At 42.2% G+C, this 19,460-nt stretch overlaps 1 protein-coding gene across 3 annotated transcripts in view; it reads left to right on the top strand.

Moving 5' to 3' along the window:
- Positions 1–19,460, top strand: part of hook3 (hook microtubule-tethering protein 3) — a 97,735-nt gene that overhangs the window by 12,500 nt on the left and 65,775 nt on the right. For 2 of the 3 annotated variants that reach the window (XM_059965280.1, XM_059965281.1), the window contains exons 2-4: positions 8,735–8,820; positions 10,353–10,425; positions 13,511–13,561. In XM_059965280.1, coding sequence (XP_059821263.1) covers positions 8,735–8,820; positions 10,353–10,425; positions 13,511–13,561 — 210 coding nt within the window. Of the gene's footprint in view, positions 1–8,734; positions 8,821–10,352; positions 10,426–13,510; positions 13,562–19,460 lie in introns of those variants that run through there. The other variant, XM_059965282.1, reaches the window with a different exon arrangement.

Here is a 19,460-nt window from a genome sequence, read left to right as displayed (position 1 = left end):
TTTCAACTCCTGATACCAGTTTTTAAACCCTCTGACCCCATAATTTCTGCATTGTCTTCCTTTTCCCACTTCTCATCTTGTGGCAGAATTCCACCTCCTTCCGGGTACAATTTCCCACTTTCTTTACCTCTTTCCACCCACCCCACCGTCACAAATGCCAGGCTACAAAATTGTAGCCTAGGCACATGACTGATCAACTTCAGCTTGCATTTCAAATCTCTCAGCTCCAAGGTTGGGAAAGGAAAACCAGGTGTTGTACTTCTGCTCTGAAAATGTGCAACAAATGGCATATTTCGTCTGATGCCTTGGACTTTGGGCAGAATGGTTGAGGCCAATAATCAAAACAATTTTTGACTCCTGTACCTCCACAATTCTAACACATTGGTTAAGGTGAACTAGAGTTTCTATTGTATATTTTCACTACCATATCCAACTTCTTCATGAATTTTCCAATTTGAAGTTAAGGATACCAGAAACAATTGTATTGTTCTTGTATGTACTTTTTATTTCAATATTTTGTGGGGATAATAGGGAAATTGTTTCTTTTTCTTTACTGTGAGACAAACATAGAATAGTACAGCACTGTACAGGGCCTTTGGCCCATGATGTGCTGACCTATGTAAACCTACTCCATAATCAATTTAACTTTCCCCTCCTACATAATCCAAAACCTATTTTTTTTTCTTAATTCCATCTGCTTATCTAAGTGTCTTTTTATGTCCCTATTGTATTAGTCTTTACCACCATGAGGGTGTGTTTCATGCACCTTCTACTCTCTTCATAAATAAAAATACCTCTGACATCTTCCCTAAACTGTTCTCCACTCACCTTAAATGGATGTCTTCTGGTATTGCCCATTTCTGCCCTGGGAAAATGTCACTGGTTGTCCACTCTATCTGTGCCTCTCATAATCTTATACAGCTCCATCATGTTGCCTTTCATCCTTCCTCTTTCCAAAGAGAAAAGCTGTAGCTGTCTCTAATCCAGGACAGCATCCTGGTAAATCTCCTTTGCACCTTCTCTAAAGCTTCCATATATTTTCTATAATGAGGTGACTAGAACTGAACCCACCATGTATGGTCTAACCAGAGTTTTATAGAGCTGCAACATAACTTCAAGGTTCTTGAACTCAGTCACCCAACTAGTGAAGGCTATCATGCTATCTCTTGCATAGCAACTTCGTGGGATCTGTGGGCTTAGACCATAAGATCCCTCTGTTCCTCCACACTGCTAAGAATCCAGCCGTTGACCTCGTACTCTGCCTTCAAGTTCGACCTTCCGAAGTAAATCACTTCGCTCTTTTTTGAATTGAACTGCATTTGCCATTTCTTCTGTCTATATCTTGTTGGAAAGCATGACAACCTTCTGTATTATCCACAACATCACCAACCTTTGTATCATCTGCAAACTTCCTAACCCATCCTTCTTCCTCATCCAGGTAATTTTATAAAAACCATAAAGAATGGTGGTTTCGGAACAAATCCCTGCAAAGCACACTAGTGACTAACCTCCATGCAGATGATGCTGCAGATATGAACACCCTCTGCCTTCTGTAGACAAGCTGATTCTGAATCCATATAGCCAAATTTCCATGGATCCTGTGACTTGTGATGTTCTGGATGAGCCAACCATGGGGAACCTTGTCAAACACCTTATAGACATATACAGTACACCATATTCATTGCTCTACCTTCATCAATTTGTTTCGTTATCTCCTCAAAAAACTCACTTAGACTCATGAGTAATGACTTGCCCCTCACAAAGCCTTGCTAACTATCCTTAATAAGAGTGTGCTTCCCTAAGTGCTTGGAAGTCCTGTCTGAATAATGTTCTCCATTATTTTGCCCACCATTGACATAAGTGGTTTAAAATCCCTAGGATTATTCCTATTGATTTTCTTGAACAATGGATCAACATTTGCCATTCTTCAACCCTCTAGTATTACTCCTTTGTTCAGAGTACACAAAGATCATTGTCAATGTCCCAGCAATCTCTTCCCTCCTTTCCCATAATAAACTTGGATATATCCCATCTGGCCTCAGGGACTTTTCTATCCTAATGTTTTTCAGAAGCTCCAACATCGCCTCTTTCTTCATCTCAACATGCTCCAACACATTAGCATGCTGAACACTGACTTCACATTCCCTCTCCCTGATGAACATTGAAGCAAAGTATTCATTAAGGGCTTCCCCTACTACCTCTGCTTCCATGCTCATGTTTCCTTTAACACTAAGCAGTCCTATCCTTGGTCTTGTCATCCTGTTCGTCATCCTGTTCTTTACGTATGTGTAGAGTGCCTTGGGGTTTTCCTTGGTCTTGTGTTCTCAATCTTAATCAAGATTATAATCATCTTAATCAAAGTCCTCTTCTAGCTGTCCTAGAACCCTCCTCCCTAGCTACCTAAGAACTCTCAAGAGCCCTGTCTGATTTTTGCTTCATAAACCTTAAGTATGCCTCCTCCTTTCTCTTGACTAAATGATTCTTCTCTTTTATCAACCATTGTTCTTTCACCGTACCATGCATGGGGTTTTAGATAGACCAGTACATCTGAGACAGAGAAAGCAAGTGGTCCCTAAATAATCTCCAGATTTCTGCTGCGCATTTCCCTGAAACCATCTGTTCCCAAACTATGCTCCCAAGTCCCTGTCTAATATAATAATTAATTCCACCCCCCCATTAAATATTTTTCCATGTCTATGTTAAAGGTCAAGGTGTTGTGGTCACCATCTCCAAATTGCTGTCTCACTGACATTATGGCCTTTCCTTCAATCAGTGTTTCCACATAAGTGTCAGGAATCTGCCTTTCTGTCCCATCTAAACTTTTGGCACTAAGGATATGCCAGTCAATATTAGGGACGTTGAAGCCATTCATGATAACAACCCTTTTTGCACATTTCTAAAGTTTGCGACAGCCAAGTCTCCGCAATGGCCACAACATCATAATTCCATGTACTGATCCATGCACTCAAGTTAACTTACCCTTGTTTTAAAATTTCTCACATTAAAGTAAACACATTTCAACCCATCCAACTGATTTCATATACGTCTTATCCACTGACTATCCTTTCTCAAAGTCTGTCTTCACATGACATCTATCTTTACATAAATTGCCCTGTCATCCGATCTAACGCTCTCATTCTCATCCCACTGCCAACTTCATTTAAACCCTCCCCAACAGCTCTAGCAAACTTGCAAACTAGGATGCCAGTCCCTCTGAAGTTCAGGTATAGCCTGTAGCTTTTGTACAAGTCATACTCTCCTCAGAGGAGACTCCAATGATCCACAAATCTGAAACCATATCCTCTGTACGAACTCTTCAGCCACACATTCGTCTGCTATATCATCCTATTCTTACTCTCACTAGCAGATGGCATAGGCAGCAATCCAAAGATTACTGGCCTTGAGGTCCTGCTTTTTAGCTTTCTTCAAAACACCCCTTATTTGCTCCAGGACCTTACCCCTTGTCCTAGCTATGTCATTGGTACCAATATTTATCATGACTTTTGTTGTTAACCATGCCTCTTCAGAACTTCTCTTTGTCCCTGGCACCTGGAAGGCAACATACAGTACCATCCAAGAGTTTTGTTTTTGTCCACAGAATCTCCTCTGTGTTCCTCTAACCCAGGGATCGGCAACCCGCGGCTCCGGAGCCGCATGCGCCTCTTTCATCTCTGTGCTGCGGCTCCCCGTGGTTTGTTAGTTTTTGAAATGTAATTCGAAATTTGAAGATTATGGTGATCTTGTACAATCTAAAAATGTTGTGGAGACCCCATTTCCTGGCACATCCGAACCGGCTCACAATTAGCCACCGTTCCGGCTAAGGGAGATAGCCTACGGGGGTTTGTGAGTACGTGTCTTTTGGAGCATCCGCGCCCACGGGGACGGGTTGAGGGAGGCTTTAAAGCAAGGCTGTTTAGTTCGAATAAAGTTACCTTTGACTGCAGTGTCTTTATTTTAGCGCTGCGTGTAGCACAATGCTACAACGTGTTTTTCATCGCTATTAATATACATCACCACTGCCAATGCCTGACACCCGCCAGTGCGCGTTTTCTTTTAATTCTTCGATCCAAGGTAGGCTAACTATGGAGTAACCTTCAACCCAACGTCTTTTTTTCGGAGTTCAAAATGTTTTTGTTGCATGCAGAAATGTAATTTTGTTTTCTCTGCAGGAGTTCATCAATTTCATAAATGCAACACATTATAGTTTGTTTATACATAGCATAAAGGCAAAAAAAAACATTGTATGCAGTGTTATTTCATTTTAAATGTCAAACGGGTTTTGTGGCTCCCAGTGTTTTCTGTGGGAAATGGGTCCATATTGGCTCTTTCAGTGGTAAACGTTGCCGACCCCTGCTCTAACCAGTGACTCACCTATCACTACCACTCTCCTGTTCTCCCCCATTCCTTTCTGAGTCACAGAGCCAGCGGACTCAGTCAGAGAACTGGCCACTGTGGCTTTTCCATGGTATGTCATCTCCTCTCTCACCCCCAATAGTATCCAAAGGATTATACTTGTTATTCAGGGGAACAGTGTCAGGGGTATCCTGCTCTGATTCCCTATTACTTTTATCTCTACAGATGGTCACCCTGCTACCTACATCCTGTAACCTAGGTATGATAGCCTCCCTGTAATTCTGTTTATCAACCCCTCAGCCTTCTGAATGATCCAGAGTTCATACATACATCTCCAGCTCCATTTCCTTAAAGTGGTCTGCATGGAGCTGCAGCCAGATGTATTTCTTATTTGTCTAGTGATCCTACTGCTCTACCTATGCAGTAAGAAAGACCTTACCAGAACCTTACCATAGCCTCTGTTCATTTATTCCATTTCTTCTCATTGAAGTCTCTTGAGCCAAAGGAGACAATGTCTTTGGAGTAGGATTTGTGATGCTCACCAATGAAATGACTTTGGTCTTCGCAGTATAAAGTAAAGGAGAAATTCCTGCTCATTTTGGATAAACAGAATGATAATTTAGAAACAGTAGCGGGATCAAGATTGGTGAGTTAGGTCTTACTGTCCAGATGAAGTGTCTTGACTGACTATTTCCTTCTACAAGTGCCTGACCTGTTGTGTTCTACCAGCTTCTGCTTTGTTGTTATTGCTGAATGTCATTGGTTTATGGGCATTTAAATGAAATTGAGGGTGAACATTTAGTTGAGAAGGGACTGAGGATAGATCCTTGTAGGACACGTTATGTAATTACATGGAAGCAAGAAAGAAAGCTACAATAGGTGACTTTATAATGATGAGCAAATAATTAAGAACAGAACCAGGTGAGTGCAGTCCTATCCAACTTGTACTGTTAGTGAGCTGTTCCATTGAATTGGTTTATTACTGTCTCATGTACTGAGACTTAGTGAGAATGGGGGTGTGATCTGCCTCTTGGGAGGGTGAAGTTCTTTATTGTTAGAAAGTCAGATGTTATTTGAATCAGAATCAGGTTTATTATCACCGGCATGTGACGTGAAATTTGTTAACTTAGCAGCAGCAGTTCAATGCAATACATAATCTAGCAGAGAGAGAGAAAAATAATAATAATAATAAACAAATAAATCAATTACGTGTATTGAATAGCTTTTTAAAAAAACATGCAAAAACAGAAGTACTGTGAATTTATAAAAAAAAGTGAAGTGGTGTCCAAAGATTCAATGTCCATTTAGAAATCAGATGGCAGAAGAGAAGTTGTTGTTCCTGAATTGCTGAGTGTGTACCTTCAGGCTTCTGTACCTTCTACTTGATGGTAACAGTGAGAAAAAGACATGCCTTAGGTGCTGGAGGTCCTTAATAGTGGACGCTGTCTTTCTGAGCCACCGCTTCTTGAAGATGTCCTGAATACTTCGTAGGCTAGTACCCAAGATGGAGTTGACTAGATTTACAACCCTCTGCAGCTTCTTTCGGTCCTGTGAAGTAGCTTCTCCATACCAGACAGTAATGAAGTATAGCCTCTGTTTTGCTTTCTTTATAACTACATCGATATGTTGGGACCAGGTTAGATCCTCTGAGATCTTGACACCCAGGAACTTAAAACTGCTCATTCTCTCCACTTCTGATCCCTTTATGAGGATTAGTATGTGTTCCTTTGTCTTACCCTTCCTGAAGTCCACAATCAGCTCTTTCATCTTACTGAAGTTGAGTGCCTGGTTGTTGCTGTGGCACTGTTCACTAGTTGGCATATCTCAATTCTGTATGCCCTCTCGTCACCATCTGAGGTTGTACCAGCAATGGTTGTATCATCAACAGATTTATTGATGGTATTTGAGCTACGCCTAGTGACACAATCATGTGTATTTAGGGAGTAGAGCAGTAGGATAAGCACACACCCTTGAGATGCACCGGTGTTGATCATCAGTGAGGAGGATATGTTATCACCAATCCGCACAGACTGTGGTCCTCCGGTTAGGAAGTTGAGGATTCAATTGCAGATGGAGATACAGAGGCCCAGGTTCTGCAACTTCTCAATCAGGATTGTGAGAATGATAGTATTAAATGCTGAACTATTGTTGATGAACAGCATCCTGATGTAGGTGTTAGTGTTGTCCAGGTGGTCTAAAGCCATGTGGAGAGCCATTGAGATTGTGTCTGCCGTTGACCTAATGTGGCAATAGGCAAATTGCAATGGATCCGGGTCCTTGCTGAGGCAGGAGTTCAGTCTAGTTATGACCAACCTCTCAAAGCATTTAATCACTGTAGGTGTGAGTGCTACCAGGCGATAATCATTAAGGCAGCTCACATTATTCTTCTTAGGCACTCGTATAATTGTTGCCTTTTTGAAGCAAATGGGAACTTCTGTCTGTAGCAGTGAGAGGTTGAAAATGTCCCTGAATACTCCCACCAGTTGGTTGGCACACGTTACTGGGTGCTCCATTGGGACCTTCTGCCTTATGAAGGTTCACTCTCTTTAAAGACAACCTAACAGTGGCCTCTGGGATGGAGATCACAGTATCATCAGGTGCAACAGGGATCTTCACAGCTGTAGTTGTGTTCTCCCTTTCAAAGTGTGCATAGAAGGTGTTGAGTTCATCTGGTAGTGAAGCATCGCTGCCATTCATGCTATTGGGTTTTGCTTTGTAGGAAGTAATGTCTTGCAGACTCTATCCAATGTTACCTCCAACCTCGTTCAAATTTGTCTCTTCACCCTTGAAATAGCCCTCCACAAATCATACCTGGTTTTCTGGTACAGGCCTGGGTTGCCAGACTTGAATGCCGCAGATCTAGCCTTCAGCAGATGATGTACCTCCTGGTTCATCCACGGCTTTTGGTTTGGGAATGTACAGTAAGTCTTTGCGGGCACACACTCATCCACACAGGTTTTAATGAAGTTGGTAACAACTGCAGCATACTCATTCAGTTTCGAAGATGAATCCCTGAATACAGTCCAGTCCACCGATTCAAAGCAGTCCTGTAGGCACTCCTGTGCTGCCCTTGTCCTTATCTTCTTGGTCCTCACTGCTGGTGCTGCAATCTTCAGTCCTTGCTTATACACAGGGAGTAGAAGTACAGTCAGGTGATCAGACTTCCGGAAGTGAGGGCGTGAAATAGTACGGTAGGCATTCTTGATGGTGGTATAGCAATGGTTCAGTGTGTTGTTTCCTCTGGCATTGCAAGAGATCTGTTGATGGTAATTGCTCAGTGATTTTTTTTCAGACTGGCCTGGTTAAAATCTCCCAAAACGATGGTGAAGGCGGTAGGATGCGCTGTTTCTGCATGTTAATCCCATTTCTCAGATCATCTAAAGCCTGCTTGACATTGGCCTGAGGTGGAATTTAAACTGCTACCAAAATGACCCCAGACAATTCCCGTGGTAGGTAAAAAGGACAGCACTTTACTGCTAGATAGTCCAGGACTGGTGAGCAGAATTGGGACAGCACTGATATATTTGTGCACCAAGGAGAGTTGATCATGAGGCATACTCCTCCACCTCTGCTTTTGAGAAACTCTACCAATCTATCCTGACGGTGCATAGTAAACCCATCAATCTGGGTCGCTGCATCTGGTACGGAAGGGGTTAACCATGACTCCATGAAACAAAGGACACGTGGTCCTAATGTCACTATGACTAGGTTCAAGATTTTGATTTGAAGGATTCAAATATGACGCAATGAAACAGATGGGCACAGATTTGTGAGTGACAACATAATTCACCTCTTGAGAAGAAAATGAGGTTAGAAATATAATGTATGATCAGGGAAGGAGAGCTCAAGGACTGAACTGTGTTGTAGTTCGATGACAATAGATTTGAAAGAAAAGAGGGCCATGTGTAAGCCAAGAAGAGAAGTGATTAGGGCATTAACGTAGTTGGAATGTAGAAGGCAAGTCTCCAGGTCCAGATAAGCTCTATCATGAGGATATAGGACAATAGAAAAGTTGAGACTTCAAAGTTAGAATAGAGTATGGTAATTTGCATCAGATTATACAACTCATACAATGTTCTATGGCTTTATAAATTATCTAATGGGTTTATACAAAGACAACATGAAAATTGTTATTACTCAAAATCATGCTTCTTTTAAATATTTTACATATTCTTTGACACCCCCTCCATGGATTAAAACATTTGGAAAACTATGTCAACTTCATAAAGGAAAACCAAATAGTAACTGTAGAATCTTTAGTTGTCGATGTTAGAAATAATGTGCCAGTAAGTTAGGAAATAAAGAAATTGTATTATTTGAAAACTTAAAGTAAGCAAGAAAAATGGATAATTGTTAAGAGTTTCTATTCTTTGCCTTTTAGATTCAGACATTTGGTCTGCAGGTGCCATGCAAGAAAGTAGATGATTTAACAAGTGGAGTTGTGATGGCACAGGTTCTACAGAAAATGTAAGTTTGAAAGCACATTTCATCTTTTCAATTTGTACCAAACCTCTCAAACTATCAGCAAGTACAAGTTAAATGGGTAATGTTGCATAAAACAATTGCAACTCTTTAAGAACACCAGAGGGCATATGTACAAAATTAAGGGAGGGAAGTTTAGGGGAGACATCAAGGATACATTTTTTACACAGCGGATTGTGAGTGCCTGGAATGACTTGCCAGGGATGGTGGTGGAGGCTTAAACATTAGGGGTATTTAAGAGCCTCTTGGACAGGCACATGGATGAAAGAAAAACGGAGGGTTATGGTTTAGTGTGGGTTTAGTACTTTTTTTTAAAGGATTATATGGGTCGGCACAACATGGAGGGCTGAAGGGCCTGTTCTGTGCTGTAGTATTCTATGATTCTATATATTGAATTGCATAATGAGAAATCCTCACATAAAGGTAAGTATTTTGTTTGTTCTCGTATTATGTAATCCCTTCTGTAACTGAATTTCAAATCTAAAATGATGGTAAATGTTATAAGCATATACAACAGTTCATATCTGAGTAACAGGAGAACACACATCATAGAACAATAGTCTCTGTTATAATATGTTGTACATTATTTTTGTACAGCCTCTGACAGCCAAGTCCAACTCTTGGCCTTCACGTGTGGTTTAGTTACTAGGCCCAACGGAACTGTTTCTACTGGCAAGAGAAGGGGCAAAGGCAGACCATTGGCGCCTCAAAACCAGTTGCTTCGGGCAGGTGGGGCTCATCAGCCTTGGATGGTAGCCCACCTAGGAGAAGGAAAACTCTGATTTTAAACCTCCGCTGCCTTGTGGCCATACCCACCCACGGGAAAGGCTTCAGAAGTAAACCCTGAGGAAGAAATCCGGAGCCGGTGTCCCTAAGACAGTTTAATGTTGTTTACAACTTCACTCTGGCAACCTCTATGACAACACTGGTGCCAAGGTGTATTGGCAGTTGCCTATCCCTTGAACTACATCAGTGACATGGAGAGGGGGAACCTGCTGTGTGGGCAACAGCCAGTTCTTCAAATCTTCCTGCCCAGACTTGCATCCTGGAGAGGCCACAGACCACCAGAGGTGCAAATCCATGTTCCCCTAGGATCAACAGCTGCAAACTACATTTTTGTTGCACAGAATTGCACATTAGTAAATTATTATTGTGTGTATTCTGTACTTAATTATTAGTTAATATATTGTTATTGCTAAGTGTGTTTTTAAATGTTGCTGCTGTAACAAAATAATTTCCCACTCAGGATCAATAAAATAATATTATTGTTAATAAACATGGTGTGTCTTCATTTCCTTACAGTAGTGGAGACCATAAAGTTATTTCGATTTGCTTATCTTGTACTGTGAGACTTTTATATCATAACAATATTTTTAAGTTCTTAAGTTTGGCTGTTTGAATATGGCACTAAATGAATGTGAATGCAGGTAATGTTTGTATTACAATTGGAATGAAGAAGTACTATTTTACAGTTTTCAAGATATTTAGCACGTTGAAAATGTCTTTTAAATTGACAGAGATCAATCATGGTTTGATGATACCTGGATAAATCGAATCAAGACAGAAGTGGGGGAGAATTGGCGACTAAAGGTTTGTTACCATTTGTTTCCTTTGAAGGTAACTGAGACAACTTTAAGAAACACTGGAGCATAAGGCTCACAGGAAAAAGTGTTTTAAATCCCTTGAAAGCTATTGCCTTTTAGCTTGCTTGCAGTTTCAGAATAGTGAAGTTTGAAACCTTGCTATACAATTCATGACTTGTTAAGCAATAACTAATGTTATCTGAGTCCAGTGAAAGGCACTGGATCATTACTTGATACCCTAGTAATTTCATTTACATTCCCTGTGAAGCTTCAGTGCAAGGAATAATCATGGTGCTTCTTAAAAGTTCAAAGTAAATTTATTATCAAAGTACATATATCACGTTATGCAATCCTGAGATTTAGTTTTTTGCGGACATACTCAATAAATCTGAATCAGAAACAGGTTTATTATCACCGGCAGTTATTGTGAAATTTGTTAACTTAGCAGCAGCAGTTCAATGCAATTCATAATATAGAAGAAAAAAATAATAATAAATAAGTAAATCGATTGCAGTATACATATATTGAATAGATTAAAAACCATGCAAAAAAAACAAATAATATATACTTTAAAAAAGTGAGGTAGTGTTCAAGGGTTCAATGTCCATTTAGGAATCAGATGGCAGAGGGGAAGAAGGGTTTCCTGAATTGCTGAGTGTGTGCCTTCAGGCTTCTGTACCTTCTTCCTGATGGTAACAGTGAGAAAAGGGCATGCCCCCTGTGTGCTGGAGGTTCTTAATAATGGACGCTGCCTTTCTGAGACGCCACTCCTTGAAGATGTTCTGGGTACTTTGTAGGCTACTACCCAAGATGTAACCAACTAAATTTACAATATTCTGCAACTTCTTTTGGTCCTGTGCAGTAGTTTCCCCCCCCCCCCTCCCACCCCCATACCAGACAGTGATGAAGCCTGTCAGAATGCTGTCCATGGTACATCTATAGAAGTTTTTGAGCATATTTGTTGCCATACCAAATCTCTTCAAACTCCTAATGAAGTATAGTCCCTGTCCTGCCTTCTTTATAACTACATCGATATGTTGGGACCGGGTTAGGTCCTCAGAGATCTTGACACCCGGGAACTTGAAACTGTTCACTCTCTCCACTTCTGATCAATCTATGAGGATTGGTATGTGTTTCTTCGTCTTACCCTTCCTGAAGACCACAATCAGCTTTTTCATCTTACTGATGTTGAGTGCCAGGTTATTGCTGCTGCACCACCCCACTAGTTGGCATATCTCGCTCCTGTATGCCCTCTCGTCACCATCTGAGGTTCTACCAACAATGGTTGTATCGTCAGCTAATTTATAGATGGTATTTGAGCCATGCCTAGCCACATGGTCATGTGTATATAGAGAGTAGAGCAGTGGGCTAAGCACACACCAGTGTTGATCGTCAGTGAGAAGGAGATGTTATCACCATATCTGCACAGATTGTGGTCTTCCAGTTAGGAATTTGAGGATCCAATTGGTCATGTGTATATAGAGAGTAGAGCAGTGGGCTAAGCACACACCAGTGTTGATCGTCAGTGAGAAGGAGATGTTATCACCATATCTGCACAGATTGTGGTCTTCCAGTTAGGAATTTGAGGATCCAATTGCAGAGGGAGGTACAGAGGCCCAGGTCCTGCAACTTCTCAATCAGGATTGTAGGAATGATAGTATTAAATGCTGAGCTATAGTCGATGAACAACATTCTGACATAGGTGTTTGTGTTGTCCAGGTGGTCTAAAGCCATGTGAAGAGCCATTGAGCTTACATCTGCTGTTGACCTATTGTGGCGATAGGCAAATTGCATTGTGTCCAGGTCCTTGCTGAGACAGGAGTTCAGTCTAGTCATGACCAACCTCTCAAAACATTTCATTACTGTAGATGTGAGTGTCACCAGGCGATAATCATTAAGCCAGCTCACATTATTCTTGTTAGGCTCTGGTATAATTGTTGTCTTTTTAAAGCAGGTGGGAACTTCTGCCCAGAGCAGTGAGAGATTGAAAATATCCTTGAATACTCCCGCCAGTTGGTTGGCACACGTTTTCAGAGCCTTACCAGATATCTCATTGGGACCTTCTGCCTTATGAGGGTTCACTGTCTTTAAAGAAATCTAACATCGGCCTCTGAGATGGAGATCACAGAATAATAAACATTATAGAATCAATGATAAAGGCCACACCAACTTGGGCGTTCGTTATGTATGCAAAAGACACAAACTATGCAAATTAACAAAGAAATAATAATTGATAAATAAACAATAAATATCAAGAACAGGAGATGAAGAGTCCTTGAAAGTGAATCCATACGCTGTGGGAACATTTCAATGGTGAGGTAAAGTTGAGTGGTTATCCCCTTTGGTTCAAGAGCTTGATAGTTGAGGGGTAAGAACCATTCCTGAACCTTGTGGTGTGAGTCTTGATGATTCTGTACTTTCTTCCTCATGGCAGTGAAAAGAGAGCCTGTCTTTGGTGGTGGTGGTCCCTGATGATGGATGCTGCATTTCTGCTTTTCATGTAGATGGTGGGAGAGGGCTTTATCTGTGATGTACTGGGCCATATCCACTACTATTTGTAAGATTTTCCATTCAAAAGCATTGGTATTTCCAGACTGTGAAGCAGCCAGTGAATATACTCTCCACCACACATCTGTAGAAGTTTGTCAAAGTTTTAGTTGTCATGCTGAATTTTCGCAAACTCCTGAGGAAGTAGAACACTGATCTATGCTTTCTTTGTAGTTTCACTTACATTCTGGGCCCAGGACAGATCCTCTGAAATAATAACACTAAGGAATTTAAAGTTGTTGACCCTCTCCAACTCTGATCCTCCGATGAGGACTGGCTCATGGACTTCTTTCTTCCTCCTGAGGTCAATTATTAGCTTCTTTGTCTTGCTGACGTTGGGCAAGAGGTTGTTGTTAAAGCACCACTTAGCCAGATTTTCAATCTTGTTCCCTCCTTTTGCCCTATCCATATGTATTTGATATTGTGGTCAGTTCAGGTTTGTTTCCCCACTTTGCTGGCCCCCACCTGTACAAAAAGAGAACTGCTTAGGAGGCTTGAAGTGTTAATTCTTCTTTGTTATAGCATATTTAAACTTTTCTTTACAGGTTAGCAATTTGAAGAAAATTTTGAAAGGGATTCTGGATTATTATCATGAGGTGAGGTGATTTGCTTCTCATTAATAAAGTTTAAGAATGATCAATACAAATAGAAAGTTTGTGAGATTCTATGGTCTGTTGAAAATGGCTAGCTATAATGTAAAAGAGCTGAGGCAGCATGTTGTGTTCTTGAGCAAGGCTTAACCACACATTGCTCCTGTCCACCCAGCTGAAAATGGGTACCGGCAAAATGCTGGAGGTTAACCTTGCGACTGGACTGGCGTCCTATCCGGGGGGGGGGGGGGGGGGTGGGGGCAGTGAGTTTCGTACTCTCAGTCACTTCACGCCACGGAAACTGGCATAAACACCAGCCTGTTGAGCATATAAGGCTTGAGACAGACTTTAACTTTAACTATAATGTAAAAGGGATCTAAAATTTCAAATGTCCTTTGGTATGTGTATTAGTGAATTTTAATTCCATTGTTATTACTTGCAGAGTGAAACTATTTATAATGAATGGATGTCACTAAGCTTGTAGCTATCTGGTTATGCTGTTTTCTGAGATCAGAATACCTTATGACCTCTTCCACCCTATTTTTTCCAGTCATCAGTGAGGTTGTTGACGCTAATGTGAACTGAATCTTCACCCTACCATAGCAACAGTTGCTATTTTTAAGTTTGCAGTCAATATGTATCAGACAGTATAGAAGTAAATAACTGCTGGATGATCCCCTCATTATATAATCAAGTACCAAAGAAAGCCTAAATAATTTGCCATCATTTTACGGTAAATTCCGGTGTACAAGCCAACCCAGGGTATAAGCTGACCCCCATTTTCAAGGTTAAAAAAGTGACTATTTTATGTTACCTTTGTATAAGCCAACCCATTTTGTAGAGGTTTTTGATTTAACCAGAAACAATCACAAGATCTCACATGCTGGTACTCAGCTTTGCCGGATCCAAAACCTGGAAATTTTGTGAACCAGTACCTGCTAAGAAAACAGGCCGACATATTGTAGTTATAAGCGAGTTCTTAATAAGTAAATCAGGGAGGGAAATTTTGGATTAGGTTTCCAATGGAAAAGAATCCTCTGAAATGTAACTCCCGTGAAACCATTTAGCGCCCATCGTAATCTCGTTAAAACATAACATGGGGTAGCGGGATCAGTACGTGTACTCAGTATTGAGTTTGTGACCACCATGTACAAAAGACTAAAACAAATGCGATATGATGCTGGCTTCAAGCTGAAGGTTGTTGATTTTGCTAAAGGAACGAATAATTCTGCAGCTGCTAAGAAGTTTAGTGTAAACGAGAAACAAGTGAGAAAGTGGAGGAAGGCAGAGGACATGCTGAGGGAAATGCCAAAGATGAAATGTGCAAACTGCTGGAAAACATGCCAGTGGCTAGAACTGGAAGAAAAAGTGAATCACCAGCGATTGTCTGGATACATTGTTACCAGAGAAACGATTCGAGCTCAAGCATTGAAATGGGACGAGAAACACTGTGAGGTCTGCGAAAATTTCAAAGCTACGTGAAGTTGGTACACCCGATTTATGAATAGACGTGATCTTGCGTTGAGACAAAGGTTGCTCAGAAAATTCCCACGGGGTGTTGTTTACGTTCAAGAACACTGCTGGATGGATGAAGCGGGTTGCTTGAAGTGGGTTAAAGAGGAGTGGGGTCGATGTCCCGAAGGTTTCAGAAAGGAAAAGTCATTACTTGTCTGGGACATGTTCAAAGCGCACCTGTCAGGTGAGACAAAAGCAGCATTGAAAGCTGAAAATTGAAGTAATCCCCGGTGGTTTGATGTCTGTGCTCCAGCCACTAGAAGTGAGCTTAAACCAGGGGTCGGCAACCTTTACCACTGAAAGAGCCATATGGACCCGTTTCCCACAGAAAAGAAAACACTGGGAGCCACAAAACCCGTTTGACATTTAAAACGAAATAACACTGCATACAATGTTTTTTTTTGCCTTTATGCTATGTATAAACAAACTATAATGTGTTGCATTTATGAAATTGATGAACTCCCGCAGAGAAAACGAAATTACATTTCTGCATGCAACAAAAACATTTTGAACTCCGAAAAAAAGACGTTGGGTTGAAGGTTACTTTTAAGTAAAATACTCAATGTCTATTTGAGTCCTTCTTGTATTTATGAAAAACGCCGAACTTAAATTGTCCGCCAGCAGCAAACCAAAAATAACATCAGCCAGCTGTCAACCTGAAAAATAAAAGGACTATTTCACTGAACCATGAATATACGTAAAATAATAGGCAATTAAAATATTTATCATACTTGGTTAATGGGATTTCTGCTCCTGGACCTCAGCGCAGAGCGTCTGCACATCAGGGCTGTATGACGTCATCTTCATCTTTACACAGGAACGCAAGCTGTCATCTGTGAGGCGTGCACGAAGTTTGTTTTTAATAAAGTTCATGTTGGAGAACACCTGCTCACATACATATGTGGATCCAAAGATCGACAGGACTCCAAGCGCATACTTTTTAATGTTTACGTAAATGTCGGGGATAGCATTCCATGTTTCGAACACAAGTTTGTCCGTTTGGGGAGGTTTTCAATATCACTCCATCTGAGCAAGAACGGCCTTCTGACAGGCAACATCTTCAAGGTCTGCTGTCAAGCGTCTAAACTTGGACACCCATATGTCTTTGTCGGCTGTGTCGGCCCGTTCCATCTCAAGATCAGGTTGACTCACACCTACCAATGCAGTCGTATTCAGTAGGGATGGATCGATGCTTAGGGGAGTAGTGGGTGTCAGGCATTGGCAGTGGTGACATATTAATAGCGATAAAAAACACGTTGTAGCGGTGTGCTACACGCAGCGCTAAAATAACGACACGGAGTCGGTAAACTGCAGTCAAACATAACTTTATTCGAATTGAACAGCCTTGCTTTTAAGCCTCCCTCAACCCTCCCCCCCCCCCCCCCCCCCCCCCCCCGTGGGCACGGATGCTCCAAATGACACGTACTCACAAACCCCCGTAGGCTATCTCCCTTAGCCGGAACACTGGCTAATTGTGAGCCGGTGCGGATGTGCCAGGAAATGGGTCGCCACAACGTTTTATTTAGATTGTACAAGATCACCATAATCTTCAAATTCAGAATTACATTTCAAAAACTAACAAACTATCATAAAATACATTTTAATTAAATACTCATCATTTATTTTCCAAAGCCACAGGGAGCCACAAAGATGAAAGAGTCGCATGCGGCTCCGGAGCCGTGGGTTGCCGACCCCTGGTTTAAACGAATCATTCAAAGAATTTGTGCATCGATGGTGGATTGAATTTAACTCAAAAACAGCCAATAAATACAAGCTGTCTTCCATGTAATTGTTTTTCCAAAGCTGGTACCCTCTGTATAAGCCAGGGGTCGGCAACATTTACCACTGAAAGAGCCAATATGGACCCATTTCCCACAGAAAAGAAAACACTGGGAGCCACAAAATGAAATAACACTGCATAAAACGGGTTTTTTTTTGCCTTTATGCTATGTATAAACAAACTATAATGTGCTGCATTTATGAAATTGATGAACTCCTGCAGAGAAAACAAAATTACATTTCTGCATGCAACAAAAACATTTTGAACTCCGAAAAAAAGACGTTGGGTTGAAGGTTACTCCATAGTTAGCCTACCTTGGATCGAAGAATTAAAAGAATGCGCGCACTGGCGGGTGTCAGGCATTGGCAGTTGTGATGTATATTAATAGCGATAAAAAAACACGTTGTAGCGGTGTAGCGCTACACGCAGCGCTAAAATAAAGACTGCAGTCAAAGATAACTTTATTCGAACTAAACAGCCTTGCTTTAAAGCCTCCCTCAACCTGTCCCCGTGGGCGCGGATGCTCCAAAAGACACGTACTCACAAACCCCCGTAGGCTATCTCCCTTAGCCGGAACGGTGGCTAATTGTGAGCCGGTTCGGATGTGCCAGGAAACGGTGTCTCCACAAAGTTTTCAGATTGTACAAGATCACCATAATCTTCAAATTTCGAATTACATTTCAAAAGCTAACAAACCACGGGGAGCCGCATCACAGAGATCAAAGAGCCGTATGTGGCTCCGGAGCTGCAGGTTGCCGACCTCTGGTATAAGCCGACCCCCTAATTTTAGGACCAAAATTTAGGGCCAAGTTCTTGGCTTATACACTGGAATTTACGGTAAACAGATTCTGTGCACTCTATTTAGATGCCCATGTCGACCATCTACTGTGTATTTATACAAAATGGTGGTGGAACACAGCAGGCCAGACAGCATCTATAAGGAGAAGTACAGTCGACGTTTCGGGCCGAGACCCTTCATTAGGACTAACTAAAAGGAAAGATAGTAAGAGATTTGAAAGTAAAGATTTGAAGCTAAGTGCTGGAAAGGTGATTGGCGAAAGTGATACCGAGCTGGAGAAGGGAAAGGATCATGGGATGGGAGACCTCGGGAGAAAGAGGGGGGTGGGGAGCACCAGAGGGAGATGGAGAACAGGCAAACAACTAAATATGTCAGGGATAGGGTAAGAAGGGGAGGAGGGGCATTAACAGAAGTTAGAGAAGTCAGTGTTCATGCCATCAGGTTGGAGGCTACCCAGCCGGTATATAAGGTGTTGTTCCTCCAACCTGAGTTTGGATTTGTTTTGACAGTAGAGGAGGCCATGGATAGACATATCAGAATGGGAATGGGACGTGGAATTAAAATGTGTGGCCACTGGGAGATCCTGCTTTCTCTGGCGGACAGAGCATAGGTGTTCAGCGAAACGGTCTCCCAGTCTGTGTCGGGTCTTACCAATATATAAAAGGCCACACCGGGAGCACCGGACGCAGTATACCACACCAGCTGACTCACAGGTGAAGTGTTGCCTCACCTGGAAGGACTGTCTGGGGCCCTGAATGGTGGTGAGGGAGGAAGTGTAAGGGCGGGTGTAGCACTTCTTCTGCTTACAATGATAAGTGCCAGGAGGGAGATCGGTGGGAAGGGATGGGGGGGACGAATGGACAAGGGAGTCGCATAGGGAGCGATCCCTGCAGAAAGCAGAAAGGGTGGGGGAGGGAAAGATGTGCTTGGTAGTGGGATCCCTTTGGAGGTGGCGGAAGTTACGGAGAATTATACGTTGGATCTGGAGGCTGGTAGGATGGTAGGTGAGGACAAGGGGAACCCTATCCCGAGTGGGGTGGCGGGCGGATGGGGTGAGGGCAGATGTGCGGGACATGGGAGAGATGCGTTTGAGAGCAGAGTTGATGGTGGAAGAAGGGAAGCCCCTTTGTTTAAAAAAGAAAGACATCTCCTTCATCCTGGAATGAAAAGCCTCATCCTGAGAGCAGATGCGGAGGAGACAGAGGAATTGTGAGAAGGGGATAGCATTTTTGCAAGAGACAGGGTGGGAAGAGGAATAGTCCAGGTAGCTGTGAGAGTCTGTAGGCTTATAGTAGATATCAGTAGATAAGCCGTCTCCAGAGATGGAGACAGAAAGATCAAGAAAGGGGAGGGAGGTGTCGGAAATGGACCAGGTAAATTTGAGGGCAGGGTGAAAGTTGGAGCCAAAGTTAATGAAGTCAACGAGCTCAGCATGCATGCAGGAGGCAGCGCCAATGCAGTCATCGATGTAGCGAAGGAAAAGAGGGGGATGGATACCCGTATAGACTTGGAATATGGACTGTTTCACAAAGCCAACAAAAAGGCAGGCATAACTGGGACCGATACGGGTGCCCATGGCTACACCCTTGGTTTGGAGGAAGCGGGAGGGGCCAAAGGAGAAATTATTGAGAGTAAGAACTAATTCTGCTAGACAGAGGAGAGTGCTGGTAGAGGGGAACTGGTTAGGTCTGGAATCCAAAAAGAAGCGAAGAGCTTCGAGACCGTCCAGGTGGGGGATGGAGGTATATAGGGACTGGACGTCCATGGTGAAAATAAGGTGGTGTTGGCCAGGGAAAAAATTCAAAGCATGA

Source organism: Hypanus sabinus, chromosome 3 (genome assembly GCF_030144855.1).
Source record: "Hypanus sabinus isolate sHypSab1 chromosome 3, sHypSab1.hap1, whole genome shotgun sequence".
Classification (NCBI taxonomy): domain Eukaryota; kingdom Metazoa; phylum Chordata; class Chondrichthyes; order Myliobatiformes; family Dasyatidae; genus Hypanus; species Hypanus sabinus.
Note: the sequence above shows the minus strand (reverse complement) of the source record. Positions and strands in the feature narration are given on the sequence as shown.